The sequence below is a fragment of the Mauremys reevesii genome, linkage group 5 (genome assembly GCF_016161935.1).
Source record: "Mauremys reevesii isolate NIE-2019 linkage group 5, ASM1616193v1, whole genome shotgun sequence".
NCBI lineage: Eukaryota > Metazoa > Chordata > Testudines > Geoemydidae > Mauremys > Mauremys reevesii.
The window spans coordinates 87,611,729-87,627,363 of NC_052627.1; the positions used below are offsets into that span (position 1 = coordinate 87,611,729).

General features: G+C 37.5%; 1 protein-coding gene across 9 annotated transcripts in view; it reads right to left on the bottom strand.

Moving 5' to 3' along the window:
• Positions 1 to 657: 657 nt before the first annotated feature.
• The window catches only part of CEP135 (centrosomal protein 135), an 82,351-nt gene continuing 67,373 nt past the window's right edge, over positions 658 to 15,635 (bottom strand). For 6 of the 9 annotated variants that reach the window (XM_039541657.1, XM_039541660.1, XM_039541664.1 and 3 more), the window contains 7 exons: positions 14,888 to 15,073; positions 12,409 to 12,618; positions 11,279 to 11,481; positions 8,497 to 8,601; positions 5,318 to 5,464; positions 1,164 to 1,254; positions 658 to 853 (listed from right to left, as the gene is read on the bottom strand). In XM_039541657.1, the coding sequence (XP_039397591.1) occupies positions 1,206 to 1,254; positions 5,318 to 5,464; positions 8,497 to 8,601; positions 11,279 to 11,481; positions 12,409 to 12,618; positions 14,888 to 15,073 (900 nt within the window). In that variant the 3' untranslated portion in view covers positions 658 to 853; positions 1,164 to 1,205. Of the gene's footprint in view, positions 2,188 to 5,317; positions 5,465 to 8,496; positions 8,602 to 11,278; positions 11,482 to 12,408; positions 12,619 to 14,887; positions 15,074 to 15,635 lie in introns of all 9 variants that reach the window. The other 3 variants (XR_005599445.1, XM_039541658.1, XM_039541659.1) reach the window with 3 other exon arrangements.

Sequence of the window (15,635 nt, forward strand, 5' to 3'; positions counted from 1 at the left end):
CGGCCCCGGAGTGGGGGCAGCAGGCCCCAGCCCCCCCATCCCGCTCGGATCCCGCAGGAGAACGAACGGGGCTGGGCTGCCAATGCCTCCGCCGCAGGATTGCACCAGCTGGGCGGCCAGCCCAGACGCGACTGGCCAGGGGCTGGGCGCAGCGTGCGCGCTGATGGGTCCCCGCAGCAGGCCTGGGCTCAGGGGGTTCGGCCCGGGCGCCAGAGCCACAGCTGCCGAGCGCCATGTGCTTGGACATATATAAAGAACGTACTTTATATAGTTACTGTGAACCTCATCCTGAGCCTCTGATGTCAATGAAAGCTTTGCCGTTAACTTCATTTGGGATAGTATCAATCTCTATAGTATCATTTCCCTTTACCCCCTAAAGGACAAACCAACAATCCATTAAAAATAGAATTGTACTCTTTCTGTATAAGCAATTCCCTTCCATGCCCCCAGAAGTTGAAACTAACCTATTTAAAATATTTACAAGTAATTCTTAATTTGTGTGTGTTTTATGTTGCCACTTTCAGTCCTTAAAATCTAGTCTCTACACAGATTTGATTGTCTAAACTGACAAAACATGCCACCTTCATACAAGAATAAAGCTTGTATATGGTAGCAACAATATATTTGTTAATTACAATATTTCTATTGAGACCATACTTCCAGTTTAAACACATTTTTATTAAGTCACAATCTTAATAATTTTATTGCAAAATACTGTAGATGGGAGACCAAGTGTAGCGAAGTTCAAAGTTTAATTCTTCCATGCCATTTTATACGTTCTTTATGCCTTATTGGTGTCCATAGTGGAATCTGGAAAGTACAGGATTTTCTTCAAAGTTATATGAATGGAATGCTGTAAATCAGTCAGTAGGGATGCATTACAACAGTATAGGTTTCCCCTTCTAATTATATATATAACACCAATAAATACTTGTCACATTATCTTTTGAATTACTAAATACTATTAAGCACTATTCAAATTTAATATTTTGGAGAAGGACAATTAACATGAATCCAAATATACAGTTCTGACATAGATCAGCTTTAATGTGTTATAAAAAATGAATGTAGCACAGTATATAACCTACTTTGACCTAAACTTTTAATAATTGTCTGTCACATTTATCAGTTTTCTTAAAGAGATTAATCCTCACTGCACTTACCTAGTAGAACTGTATCCTAATAAGGCCCTGTGTCACAGCTCTTTAAAAACTTGAGCTCAACTGCATGAACAATTCCAGATTTTGTTCTGATCTTTAAAAAAAAAAATAGAAAAATATCTCCAGATTTAGTTTGGAAATATTCATATTAAGTAAAATAGAACTATTGTGTAATATTTAGTATATTGTAATACAGTACAAGTTTAAAATCTCATTTCCATTACTTTTCATTAACATTGGCAAAATAAGTTAAAAATATAAATAGTATTGCAGAAGACTAGACTATTGTTTTTATTAGAGATGACATATAACGTAAATTTATAAAATACAACTATTGATTTGACACTTCTCTTTGTGAAGAAGAAAAAATCTACAGCAAGGATGATAATACATTCAGAAAATAAACAGATTCTGTAAGACATGGAGTGTATAAAAGCAGTGACATGCAAACAGAAAGCACTTGTAAAAAAAAAATCCAAAACACGCTGAAATCCACCAGAACCATAACAAACATACTGTACATGAACAAATCTTTAAAATCTTTTTAAAAAGTCCAAGCCTGTTTTTGCTCAATATCAGCTCATGCTGTAGTATGGACAAATTTCTGAAGCCATATCTGATTTTAGCAAATTTAAATAAGCATTGAAATCATAAGCTGCATCAGTTATTCTGACCCAGCTTTTCTTTTGTACCATAAATCTATATAGCTATTATACTAGCTTTGCAAAATTGTCATGCAACTTTGTTATAATGCGTGAATTCTGTGCGTCGACAAGCAATGAAAAGCACCCATAAAAAAAAACCCTTGTCACCCCCAGATAAATAGGGACAATACAATTTTGCAAGGCTGATTGTAGGACATGTGCACACACAACTTCACAAGTTATCACTGATTTGAAGCCAAGTCAGAGGTAGAATTCATGTCAACCTTCATCATTTTCAAAAGTCCTTGAAACAAGTTAATCCTTCTATTACAAGTTTAGTTTTAAGACTATCCCAGGTATGGTTATTCCTTGTAGCTCACATTCTGGGGGAGGGAGGAAGAGGAAAAAGAAATTTTAAAAATATAAACATCTGCTTACAGTATTTTTATCAATTCAACCAAGAGGTTGAATCAGCCCATGATATCACCCACAGAATTGTAATATAATATTTCATTCTTGACACGTCGCACAAGCACTGGACAAAAAGTACAATGTAAGCCAAGGACAAGAAGAAAGCTATTAGGTTAGACTAAGTGGCTTATAAAAAGGGGAAAATTCCCAGTACACAGTATAAAACACACAATTGACAGTACACTTCCACTGTGGAACACTGCAAGGAAGGGATAAATAAGAAGTAAAACTGATGAGAGAGAGAGAGAGGGTGAAAAGTTCATGGGCAGGTCAGAATGCCAAGAAACAATTATGCATTGGACTCAGAGCTGGGATCAGACAAATCTTAAATTTGTGTATGAAATCAGATATTTCAAGAGTATTTGGATTCAAGCAAAGTCCATGGAAAAAGTACAAATATTAAATGGTATCTCTTCTGTTAACTTTGTACAATTTTGGGATTCTTGGTTCCCCTCTGACAGTTCAGACATGATCTAGTTAGACAAGTCAGCTGTGGTAGCATACATGGTTACTAAATACTTTCTGAAAATAAACAGAGCTCATCTCACTGTCCTTTGATTTTGACTTTTCACTGAGATGTAACATGTAGAGGTGGGTCACACAAACCTGTAACCAGGTTTGAAACATTGGCCACATCTAAAACAATAGTCTTTGTAAAAATGTAGACACATATGCGAGTGTCCTGCAAATCTCCTGGACAGCAAAAGATTACAGGCTAGCTACAGATTCTGATCTACCTCTGATAGACTGTGCCTTATCATGACCTTGAACGTTCAGACCTTGGCAATCAGAAATGGAAGAGTCCCCAAGATGCATCTTGGGAAGCTGGCCGTTTGTGCCTGAACCTTTCAAAAAAAAAAAAATCAAGGTTTTTGCTGCTTAGTAGCCTGGGGCTTGGCATCCTGAGGCCTCTGCTAATAAAGAGGCCCAACACCTTCCAGGTATCCTTCAAATCAACCTAGATATAACAACATCTTGACCTGTCTCTTACCTCTTTTGTGGAAGGTAGAGGGTTGGATAATGGATCCCAAGAAACAGAATGTGACCATACTCCTTTTTGCCTTCATGAGACTGTCCTCTGCCCAAATCCCCACTTAGCAAACCTTCAATCTGCTAAACTGCCTACTGAAAGCCAAAAATCGCAGGCAGATGTATCTATGGGTATCAAGCACGTTGGAGGATTTTCACACTCAATGCTAGGCCATTTCCAATGCCTCAGACTGAATTCCGTACAATTTTGCTAGGGGAAAGGACTGATAAACTGGTATGACTTTTTCCAAAGCTCATACTAGTATTTATCTACAAAAGCAGCAAAGAGTCTTGTGGCACCTTATAGACCAGCAGACGTCTTGGAGCATGAGCTTTCGTGAGTGAATACCCACTTCGTCAGTATTCACCCACGAAAGCTCATGCTCCAAAACGTCTGTTAGTCTATAAGGTGCCACAAGACTCTCTGCTGCTTTTACAGATCCAGACTAACACGGCTACCCCTCTGATATAGGAATCTTATACTAAGGTAGATAATAACACATACACTGTTATGTTAACAGGTAGCTCCTAGTATGGGTTGTTGCTCTTCATTCTTAGAACATCCCAGTGTTAGAATCGTGATTCAGGGGTGTTGAACTATGAAGTTTGTCCTTGACCATCAATAATGCTACCATCAAGTGCTAATGTAAAAGGCAGAAGTAGTTAGTGGCATTCTTGGCAGTGTGTGCTTGCATTTTGCCACCTTACATGTGCTAGAGTGGTATATGGATGGACTGGACGGTATGATTTCTGGCCTGGAGCCCATAGTGGTTTTCTGCATGAGTCGGATGACCCTAGCACCTCTCTTTACAAAAATGAGGAAGCATGGCTACTCTGAGGTAGAGAAAGAGAGGAAGAATTGAAGGCTGGATGTCATGACACAAGAAATTCCTCCAGCTTTCAGGGTATCAACCTGACAAGTAATTCTCATCTTTCCACGTAGTAGTTTCAGGTTGCTAGATGAGATGATTTGTGTATCAAATGTGGAGTAGCTGTCAACCCTGATCTTTATGAGGCCATTAATGCTGAGAATATCAGAGCCAGGTGTGGTGAAGAGAGTGTTTAAGTGAGGTTTACCATGAATGCCATAATCACAAAGTAGGCAAGATGCAAGGCATACCTCACCAAAGCTGAAGCAAGGAAACAAATTTATTAGTCTGCACAAATATGGAGATATACCTATCTCATAGATCTGGAAGGGACCTTGAAAGGTCATTGAGTCCAGCCCCCTGCCTTCACTAGCAGGACCAAGTACTGTCCCTGACTGTTCCCCCTGCTCCCGATCCCTAAATGGCTCCCTCAAGGATTGAACTCACAACCCTGGGTTTAGCAGGCCAATGCTCAAACCACTGAGCTATCCCTCCCCCTACTCAAGCTCTGGCCAGTACAGGACACTGGATATGTTTATATAGCTACCAGACACCTGCAGCTGGCCCATGCCAGCCAACTTGGGCTATGGGGCAGTTTCACTGCTGTGTAGACTTCTGGATTTGGGCTGCACCCTGAGCTCTGGGACCCTCTCACCTTTCAGGGTACCCAGAAGTCTACACAGCAATGAAACAACCCTGCAGCCTGAGCCCTGTGATCCTGAGTCAGCAGGCACTGGCCAGCCGTGGGTTTTTCTTAGCTGTGTAGACATACCCAATATCAGCTCAGTGGCACAGACATGCCCTAGCTCCCTCTCTTACTGGTGAAGAGGTTTAATGGTTTTAGAATTTTAAAGCTATGGATGTATATGGCAGTCCTGTTCTATAAGCAAAATCCCAGGAGCAGGAATCCACTGTAATACTTCGCTATTGGAGAATAACTAGCATTTAATGTTTTCAGTCAATACTATTTATTGTGTTTAAAACACTATAAAAAAAGAGTGTAACTACCATTGGAGTGTTTAAATATTTCATATGCACCAAAACATAAAATGCTGATTTCCTGCCCCCCATTTCAATTTAAATACAGCTGTATTTAATTCTTATGTGAACACTTAATCTTGACAAAAATCATCAAATGACTTACTTTTCTGCTGTTGCTCGATCAGTTGTTCTTACAATTGCACGCTCTGGAGAATGGGAAGGAGATCTCATTGTTGAACTAAGTGGAGATGAGGTACGTACAGAAGATGTGGACAGACCATGTCGACGCATTTCCTGAATTGCACGCTCTCTACAAAGTAGACAATAATTTTGTAAAATGCTAATTTGTACACACTTTTATCTTTATTACCACTATTAGCATTCATATTCAGCCACATCATAATATTTTTCTGTAGAAATTATTAGATGATAAAAGAAAATGAAAGGTGATAATTTAAATGGATATCATATACACATTTTAAATAAAAATGTCTCAATTATATTTAAAGGACACAGATCACTTTTTAAAATTAATGGTTAAAAGTAACATTTAAGGATACAATAAAAGGTTAGAAAAATTCTTCTACTTTTTCAGTTTATTTACTCTGTGAATTTGACAACGAGTTGTGTACTCAGTCTTGTTCTTCTGTAAACTCAGTATATATGTTTTTTGTATGGTCTCCCATACCTCAAGAGGTGAGGGGGGGAAAAATCACTTTAAAATGCGATTGTGAATCCACTGGATCTATCAGGAGTTTCAGAAGTAGCTATAGCACCTGAAACTACTTATAACATTAAAAAACCCTAAACACCCCACCCCCCCCAAAGTTTGAAGTTGAGAATGTTCTTTCTTTTAGACCTCAGACGGCACTGAAGAGGACAGAAAATGACATCACTTACACCAATATCTGAGCTGCAGCCATAGTGTGGAAATATAGGCTTACATTGGACCTGGGTGCATTAGGATTTTTAAATTGAGCTTTGGTGTTAGAATGAGTTAGGCCCAAGGCACGTGATCAAAAAGAAAAGATCATGAAACACGGGGATTGTGTTAAACTTGTATCGACTGTTAAAATATAAGCATGATCTTATTTAAGGTTTGGGTTGTGGTAACAGAAAAAGAAAATATAGCTAATTCAGAGGTTTTCAAACTGGGGAGCATGCTCCATTGGGGGGGCACAGAATGTATTCTGAGTGTGAGAAGCTTTAGGAAAAAAACAAAAAAACCCAACTTACTGTGCACATTTTACCCACAGCAAAGCTGATTCCTCCAGACATACCAGGTCCCAAGATGGCACTGTGCCTTTTGACAGATTTCTGTGAAGCTTTCATGACATACAAAATCACTGCCATCATTACATTAATCCGTTTGCTACGAAGCAGTGTGCACATTTCATTGTAAGCATCAAACACAATTGTAGTTTTGCTTTTGCTCTTATTACAATGGATTGTTGGCTCTGTTTGAATCAATGCCTTGCTGTTTTTAATATTTAGTGAGAGTTGCATGTTGATTTTTTTTTTAATTAGTATATGCACTTGTGTGGTGGGGGGCTTGCAAACTACTACAGATGCAAATAAGAGAACCACTGAGCTAATTGGATACCAGATGCAGGTAATTGTTGATTTGTTTACTTTATTACAAAGAAATGCTTAGTGAGTAGTTAGGGAAAAATATGACAAAATGAGGTAAGAAAACCTTGAAAAAAGAGGCCCAGCCATTACCCTTGTCTTGCAGGGGCAGACGACAGGGTTCAGCCTTACGCTGTTTCATTTGGCCTTAGCAAAAATCTGATACCCAGCAATAACATCACTTGTTTGTTACAGTATATACAAAAGCAAGGTGTTCTTGGGGTTCTTTGTCAGAGTTTTCACGGGAATCAAAACATGATGGGAAAGTGTTGTGATGTTGCACTCCATGTTTTATGGAAATATGCTTATAAGTGTGAATATAATGTAACTGGAATATGCTTTGTGCAAAAGGTCTCTTGTAAGATATCATTACGAAGCTTATAATCTACTGAATGTGTTCATCCTATCTGTATGCATGTATCATTCTTGTATCAGAGCTAGAAACAAAGTATAACTCTAGGGTCCTATTGTAACTATGCAAAGTGGGGGCCATTAATGGTAGTTTAGAATCTTGATGGCTCCCATTAACTAGGACAATTGGTTGTGGATAGTTTATTTATCTAGAAGCCTTCCTACGGATGTGTGGGACTCCCGGTGGGTAATGAAGAATGAGGTCTTACTGTGATATGTGACCATGTCACATGATACTGGAATCCATCTTAAATCTGGTACTTTTCCATTTAGGAGGAGCGGTGGGGACCCAGAGAGACAAAAGATTCCCGCCTTGTGCCAAATCTATAAAAAGGGGTGGAACAAAACAAAGGGGGCTGCCAGTCATGAGAAAACCCCTACTTACTACCCAAGCTGGAACTAACAAGGACTGTACCAGGGGAAAGGATTGGGCCCAGTCTAGGAATGAGTCTAGTCTGTGAAAGAAGCTTATTGGAACATCTCTGAGGGTGAGATATGATCTGTTATCAGTTTCTTAATGTATTAACCTTAGACTTGCATGTTTTTGCTTTATTTTACTTGGTAACTTACTTTGTTCTGTCTGTTATTACTTGAAACCACTTAAATACTACTTGTTATACTTAATAAAATCACTTTTGTTTATTACTAAACCTAGAATAAGTGATTAATACTTGGGGGAGCAAAGAGCTGTGCATGTCTCTATCAACGTTATAGAGGGCAGACAATTTATGAGTTTCCGTTTTACTCTGTGTAAAGCTTAGACAGGGTATTTATTTGGGGTTTGGATCCCATTGGGAACTGGGTGTCTGGGTTCTGAGCAGTTTTTGGTTAAAGTCTGCAGCTTTGGGGGCGTGGACTAGACCCTGGGTCTGGTTGCAGCATGCTAGCGTGTCTGGCTCAACAAGGCAGAGTTCTGGAGTCCCAAGCTGGCAGGGAAAATGGGCTCAGAAGTAATCTCAGCACGTCAGGTGACAGTCTCAAAGGGGTCTCTGTGACCGAACCTGTCACCGGTGTCTCCTGGGCTTGATCTGGTTGTAAGAATTTTGGCCAATGCATTATAACTATATTGTTGCTAGGATATAAAATATGAGGGTATATATGCTTGTATTGATAGTCTGAATGTGATCAACACCAAGAGGTCTTTGGACTAATAAAGAATGCTTGTGTGAAAACGGAGTTGTGGTAAACCTTAATAAAATTATTAGGAAAACTATTTTCAGACACACGGTATGCATTAGCAGCTACCTTAATGATAGGAAAGGAGGATCACCCCACTGAAACAAAAACAACACAGGTGCTTACCGTTCAAATCGTTCAGTTGTCAGTTGCCTTTTTAAAACATCATAGTCTGTCTGTAGCTGTGCAACTTTACTTCGAAGTACGGAAACTTCTCTATTATGACTGGTTCTAAAAATACCATGAGAAGTAACAAAGAATTTTCTTAAACTATTGCACACTTTCAGCTGGTATCTTAGAGGAATTAGGAAAAACAGAAATGAACAAGGGAAACCAAAAAATGAAGTAAGAGGAGTTGTTACTTCAAACAGCTCAAAATAAAGTGAGAATCAGAAGTGATGGGAAGAATTGAATGAATACAATGATAAATTGCTAGATAAAGCTAATCTGTGAAAGACAGATGTGTGAACTTGGAAGTCCTTCAATAAATTCATACTATAGTGCATCATATTCCCTTATAGATAAAAACATACAGTAGAACCTCAGAGTTACAAATGCCTTGGGAATGGAGGTTGTTTGTAACTCTGAACAAAATTTTATGGTTGTTCTTTCAAAAGTTTACAGCTGAACATTGACTTAATACAGCTTTGAAGCTTTACTATGCAGAAGAAAAATGCTTCTTTCCCTTTTTTTTTTAAGTAGTTTATGTTAGGGCTGTCAAGTGATTAAAAAAATTAATCGCGATTGATCGTGCTATTAAACAACAATAGAATACCGTTTATTTTAAATATTTTTGGATGTTTTCTACATTTTCAAATATATTGATTTAAATTACAACACAAAATACAAAGTGTACAGTGCTCACTTTATATTTATTTTTTATTACAAATATTTGCACTGTAATAAACAAAAAATTATATTTTTCAAATCACCTCATACAAGTACTGTAGTGCAATTTCTTTATCATGAAACTTGAACTTACAAATGTAGAACTATGTACAAAAAAACCTGCATTCTAAAACAATGTAAAATTTTAGAGCCTGCAAGTCCACTCAGTCCTACTTCTTGTTCAGCCAATAGCTCAAACAAGGTTGGTTACAATTTGCAGGAGATAATGCTACCCACTTGTTTACAATGTCACCTGAAAGTGAGAACAGGTGTTCTTATGGCAATGTTGCAGCCAGCGTCACAAAATATTTACATGCCAGATGCACTAAAGATTCTTATGTCCCTTCATGCTTCAACCACCATTCCAGGGGACATGCATCAATGCTGATGACAGGTTCTGCTCGATAACAATCCAAAGCAGTGCGGACTGACACATGTTCATTTTCATTATCTGAGTCAGATGCCACCAGCAGAAGGTTGATTTTCTTTTTTGGTGGTTCGGGTTCTGCAGTTTCTGCATTGGAGTGTTGTCCTTTTAAGACTTCTGAAAGCAAGCTCCACACCTCGTCCCTTTCAGATTTTGGACGGCACTTCAGATTCTTAAACCTTGGGTCGAATGCTGTAGCTATCTTTCTAAATCTCACATTGGTACCTCTTTGCATTTTGTCACATCTGCAGTGAAAGTGTTCTTAAAATGAACAACATGTGCCAGGTCATCATTCGAGACTGCTATAACAGGAAATATATGGCAGAATGCAGGTAAAACAGAGCAGGGGACATACAATTCTGCCCCAAGGAGTCCAGTAAGAATTTTAATTAATGCCTATTTTTTTAAACAAGCATCATCAGCATGGAAGCATGTCCTCTGGAATAGTGGCCAAAGCATGAAGGGGCATACGAATGTTTAGCATATCTGGCATATCTTGCAATGCTGGCTACAAAAGTGATATGCAAATGCCTGTTCTCACTTTCTGGTGACATTGTAAATAAGAAGAGGACAACATTATCTCCCTTAAATGTAAACAAACTTGTTTGTTTTAGCGATTGGCTGAACAAGAAGTAGGACTGAGTGGACTTGTAGTCTCTAAAGTTTTACATTGTTTTGTTTTTGAGTGCAGTCATGTAACAAAACAAAAAAAAATCTACATTTGTAAGTTGCATTTCACAACAAAGAGACTTCACTACAGTACTTGTATGAGGTGAACTGAAAAATGCTTTCTTTTGTTTATCCTTTTTACAGTGAAAATATTTGTAAGCAAAAATAATATACACTTTTATTTCAATTATAACACAGAATTCAATACACCTCTACCCCATTATAATGCCACCTGATATAACACGAATTCAGATTTAACGCGGTAAAGCAGCGTTCTGGGTGGGGGAGGACGGGACTGCACGCTCCAGCAGATTAAATAAAGTTTGATATAACGCGGTTTCACCTATAATGCGGTAAGATTTTTTGGCTCCCAAGGACAGCATTATATCTAGGTAGAAGTGTATACATGAAAATGTAGAAAAACATCCAAAATAGTTAATAAATTTCAATTGGTATTCTTTAACAGTGCAATTAAAACTGCGATTAATCGCGCTTAATTTTTTAAATCACGATTAATTTTTTTGAGTTAAACCGCATGAGTTGACTTGATTAATTGACAACCCTAGTATTTTTCCCTAACTTCATTTCCTGAAACAGATAAACCTGATCTGACTGAGAAAGTTTCGTTCCTGTAGCTGAAATCCTACTCATAATAGTAACTGGGAGGATGGAAGCCCATGTCAAGAGTCCTTGAGAGTTTGGGCTCTTATGGAAGGTTTGAACACACAAACTCTTCTAACAGGTGCACACATACAAACAATGATGCTCTCAGAAACAATCTTTTGACCAAGTGTGGAGGGTTTGATTATGTAAATAAGTGTTTTCATACAGTTCAAAGATTTTTCACAATCAAAATACAAATAAAATAAAAAATTTACAACTCAAAATATTGGAAGAAATGTAATTGTCTGTTTTAGAACTTACAGTTTGCTCTCGGCAAGTGTTAGCTTGTCTTTAAGTAACTGAATTTCTGAATCTTTCTCATGGGATGTTAAATGATTCTGAAACTCTTTGTCTCTGCTAGTAGCGAGCAGTGTTTCAAGATTCTGAATAGTAAGTCGTTCGCTGGACAATTGCTTTTTTAACAGCTCTGCTTCTGACTTTATATCTTCTAATTCAGCCAGAACCTAGGGTATAAAACAATTACTACAGTAAATTTGTTACTAGCCTGAAATTTAACATTCACTATTTATGTAGTATTTTACAAACAGATACACACAGATACGTGTGTCTACAGTTCTCACATTCTCTCTGAAAAATACTAATTTACAGTTTATAAAAGATTGTTTTTAAACAGACAAGAAATTATGTTAAAATGGAGTTGCAATAAAATTGATATGTATTTTTAATTGTAAGGGTTTAGAAAAAACACATTGCAGGAATGTTTTAATAATCCCTAAAAGAAGCCTTAGAAACCCAGGAAATTCAGAATTAAGCTTAAATGTATAAGAAATCTAAATGGTTAACATGGAAATATTCAGTTAAGGCACCTAAACAATCTTGTGCCTTGTAGGTGACAATACAAAAAGGAATAAATACCTCAAGGAGATCAAGATTAATCTGGATCCACAAACATTAAAATGCCTTAACCATAATGGTATGTTCAACACATGATTATTTTAAAAACTTAATCTTAATGATTAACCTTAACTCTGCTGTGTTACCATTTTATACTTGAGGGTTTTTTATTTGTCATGTAACTTCAGACTTAGATACATTATATTAATTATTAAAATTAGTCACTTAAATAGACATAAAAACAAACCATCATTATCTAAATAAAATGGTCCTAGATGTATAGTAGGTTAATATGTATAGTAGATTAATAATCAGTAGAAAATTTAAAGATTGTACAGTATATCAAGATTAGTGCATGCAAGCACACGCACACACACTTATTTCCTATTCTAAAGGAGCCTCAGTGAAGTGTATGTGCATGTCAGAAATGTTTACTAGTAAGGGGGGGAAAAATAATTATTAGAGCTCCCTCAAGTAAGGAAATCAAATTGTGTATCTGTGCTATAACAAGAGCTATATTAATCGTTGCTTCTTACCCTTTCATAATCCATGTTTTTGGATGTTAGCTGTCGTGAAAAAAGTTCTTTGCTAGACTCAAGTTTCATGCACAGTTCCCTCATAGAAGCCAGGTCAGCTAATAAAGAAGACTTTTCTTCTTGTTCGTATTTGAGATTCTCTTCCAATCTGGACATATTTTTTGTAATTGAAGAGAGCTGAGATTCATATGCTTGGTGTGCATTGATATGCTAAATGAAAACAGATAACAGTTAGGTGGTCGTGGATTTCCCCCATCCCCAGTGTTAAAAGTTGCATAACAAAGTTACATACATTTAAGTATCTTTTCCCTGAGCTCTAAATTGAACTTCAGACTACCTTACTTTTTTTTTTAAATCATAGTTTAAAAAAACCCAACAGGTTTCTCAGAAACTTTTGCAACCATTTGGAGGACTACACAGATATTAAACAAAAACAGAATGATGGTGTTTCAGAAGAAAATTAAAACTTAAAAATTAAAGACTGAACTCCATCTTTTACTTAACTGCCAATCTTGAACTTATCATGCTTTTGTCAATGAATTAAGAATGTCAGACAGAAACGTAGCCTCTGCTTGGCTGTTATAATCTTTTTGATCTTAAGAAAGACTGTTTCTTCAAATATGAAGTTCTCATTTGATATAACTGGAATAAACTAATATGCTGTTATAAGAACCAAAAGTTTGAACTAATACTTAACTCTGAAAAATATCACAAGAACATTTTGTCCCACTTAGTGAAATGGAATTATTGAAAGATATAGTGGCACTATTTATTAATATCTACTGAGATCATGCAATATCTAACTCAGGGGTCGGCAACATTTCAGAAGTGGTGTGCCGAGTCTTCATTTATTCACTCTAATTTAAGGTTTCGCGTGCCAGTAATACATTTTAACGTTTTTATAAGGTCTCTTTCTAGAAGTCTACAATATATAACTAAACTATTGTTGTATGTAAAGTAAATAAGGTTTCAAAATGTTTAGAAGTTTCATTTAAAACTAAATTAAAATGCAGAGGCCCCACCCCCTCGCCCCCGACTGGTGGCCAGGACCTGGGCAGTGTGAGTGCCACTGAAAATCAGCTCGCGTGCCTCCTTTTGCACACGTGCTATAGACTGCCTACCCCTGATCTAACTTCTCCATCTTGAAGTCTTCATACAAGCTCTACCAAACAGTTCCTCCACAGGAATGTAAATCTGCTCTACTTAACAATAGTTACTCCACAGGGCAAGATGACTAAAAGCCACAATCTGCCTTTCCTACTCCAGAGGGTGCAGATGTACCCTGGGCCAGAGTTATACCTGTTGCAGCAAATGCCCTCAGGCATACCAGCACAGCTGACTGGCTGGTACATTAGGTGATTGGAGCTAAGGTTTCACCCACTTCCAAACCTTCCCATCCATATACACTGGGTAAGTGGGGAAAGCAGTGTGAGTAACCTCAGAAAAATAACAGAGGAAACAAAATGCAACAGACATTTCACTATCAACTAATCACAATTAACCATCAAGGATCTTTCAAATACTTTGAAAAATAGATACACATTGTAGTCTTACTGTTCTTACTATTGTAGATTTAATAGAAGACTCTTGTATATTTATTTTCTAGAGAACTATGTTTTCTGCTTCCAAAATTGCTGTTCCTATTCAGCCATATCCTGTTGCTGTTTACCTGCAAGTATACTTCAGTGCTCTATTTCATACAAAACAGAGGTTATCCATGCTGTCTTACAACTGCTCAGCTACAAAATCAAACTCCGATTCAGAGGACAAAGGTATTGCCTCATTCAAAACCTCAATCTATTCACTAGATTCCACATCAACTCCAGTCCCTAACAGCAGCACAAAAACTTCTTCAGCTCCTCTGATCTATGTAAATAAATGGTAATTTCAGATGGGCTCCATTGAGCATGTTCAGAGATTTGAGTAACAATAGTATAGCATTACAGACTGCTAATACTGGTTTGCATTTATCTGCAGCATCTTGCAAAAAGGGGGCCTTGATCCTTGGCTTTGGCTACTAGGTACTACTAATATATCCACACCTCCACCACTACTGCCTCTAAGATTACCACATGGAGCCTTTCAGTCAAGGAACTCAATGTGCTTTGAACAAATAATTAATCATGCCCTTGTGAAATACTGCAGGCAAATATCACACCTATTTTATGGATAGGTACCGTAAAAGGCTCTTAATATACTGGGCAAACAATCTTCCCCCCCCCCCACTACAACTGAAAATCTATCGCTGTGGCATCAGCAGAGAGTTAAGCAGAATAGAAATGATACTACTCTAGCCAGAACTGCAGGTACCATTTTAAATATTCTGTGTCTGCCTTCAAAACATTCAAGGATAGAAGTTCATTTCCATGCAAGCATAGCAAACGTTCCTTATCTTTTATTTAAAAACCAAAAAAAGCAATTAAATATAAACCATTTTCCTTGATAGGATTCAATTTTATTGGGTGGTATTGGTTATTACCTCTTGAATTTCTTTTTCTAAAAGTTCCACTCTCTCTCGAAGATGTCGTCTATCAGTATCTACAGAGAGGAGTTCAAGACGTATTGAGCTGCTTTCTCCCTCAGCTTGATGGGCCTTGACTTCCCAGTCCTCAGCTTGGTTGTGGAGCATTCGGAACTTCTCTAACAATTCCTGATTTTCTTGTTCCTAGTTGAAATAAAATCAATCACTCTATAATTAACTATGTGTTACTGCAACAAATGTCTTGTACCTTCCAGTCATTTATCCCTCTTTGCGCCTGCAAGCCGCTTCTGTTACACTACTTCAAAAGAAGGGAGTGGCCTTCGCCATATCCCTGACCCTGTATGAAGGCATTCATCTTTCTCTCTCCCTGGAGAGAGTACATAGCTTCATTCCTTTTGCAAGTGCCAAGCAGCAAATGTATCCCAGATACAGCAACCCAACTCAGTTTATATTAGCAGTGGTTTTTTAAAGCAATTTACAGAATAGACACTATTGTTTGATGATACATACCTGTCAAGGATACCACGAAAAATATATTAACAATACTTTTTACCTCATATTTTACCTCTTAAGGCAAGAATTTCTTGCCAATCTCAAGATCAAAGCTATATTGCTATTATAATTTCTACCAAAGCTGCAGTGTATCTGGCAAAGATATCCCTAAAAGACGATCAGTCCGGCCTATTAGCTCCTTTTATTAGCTCTTCTAGCTTTAAAGTTTTCAGTCATTTCAATAAATAGTCAA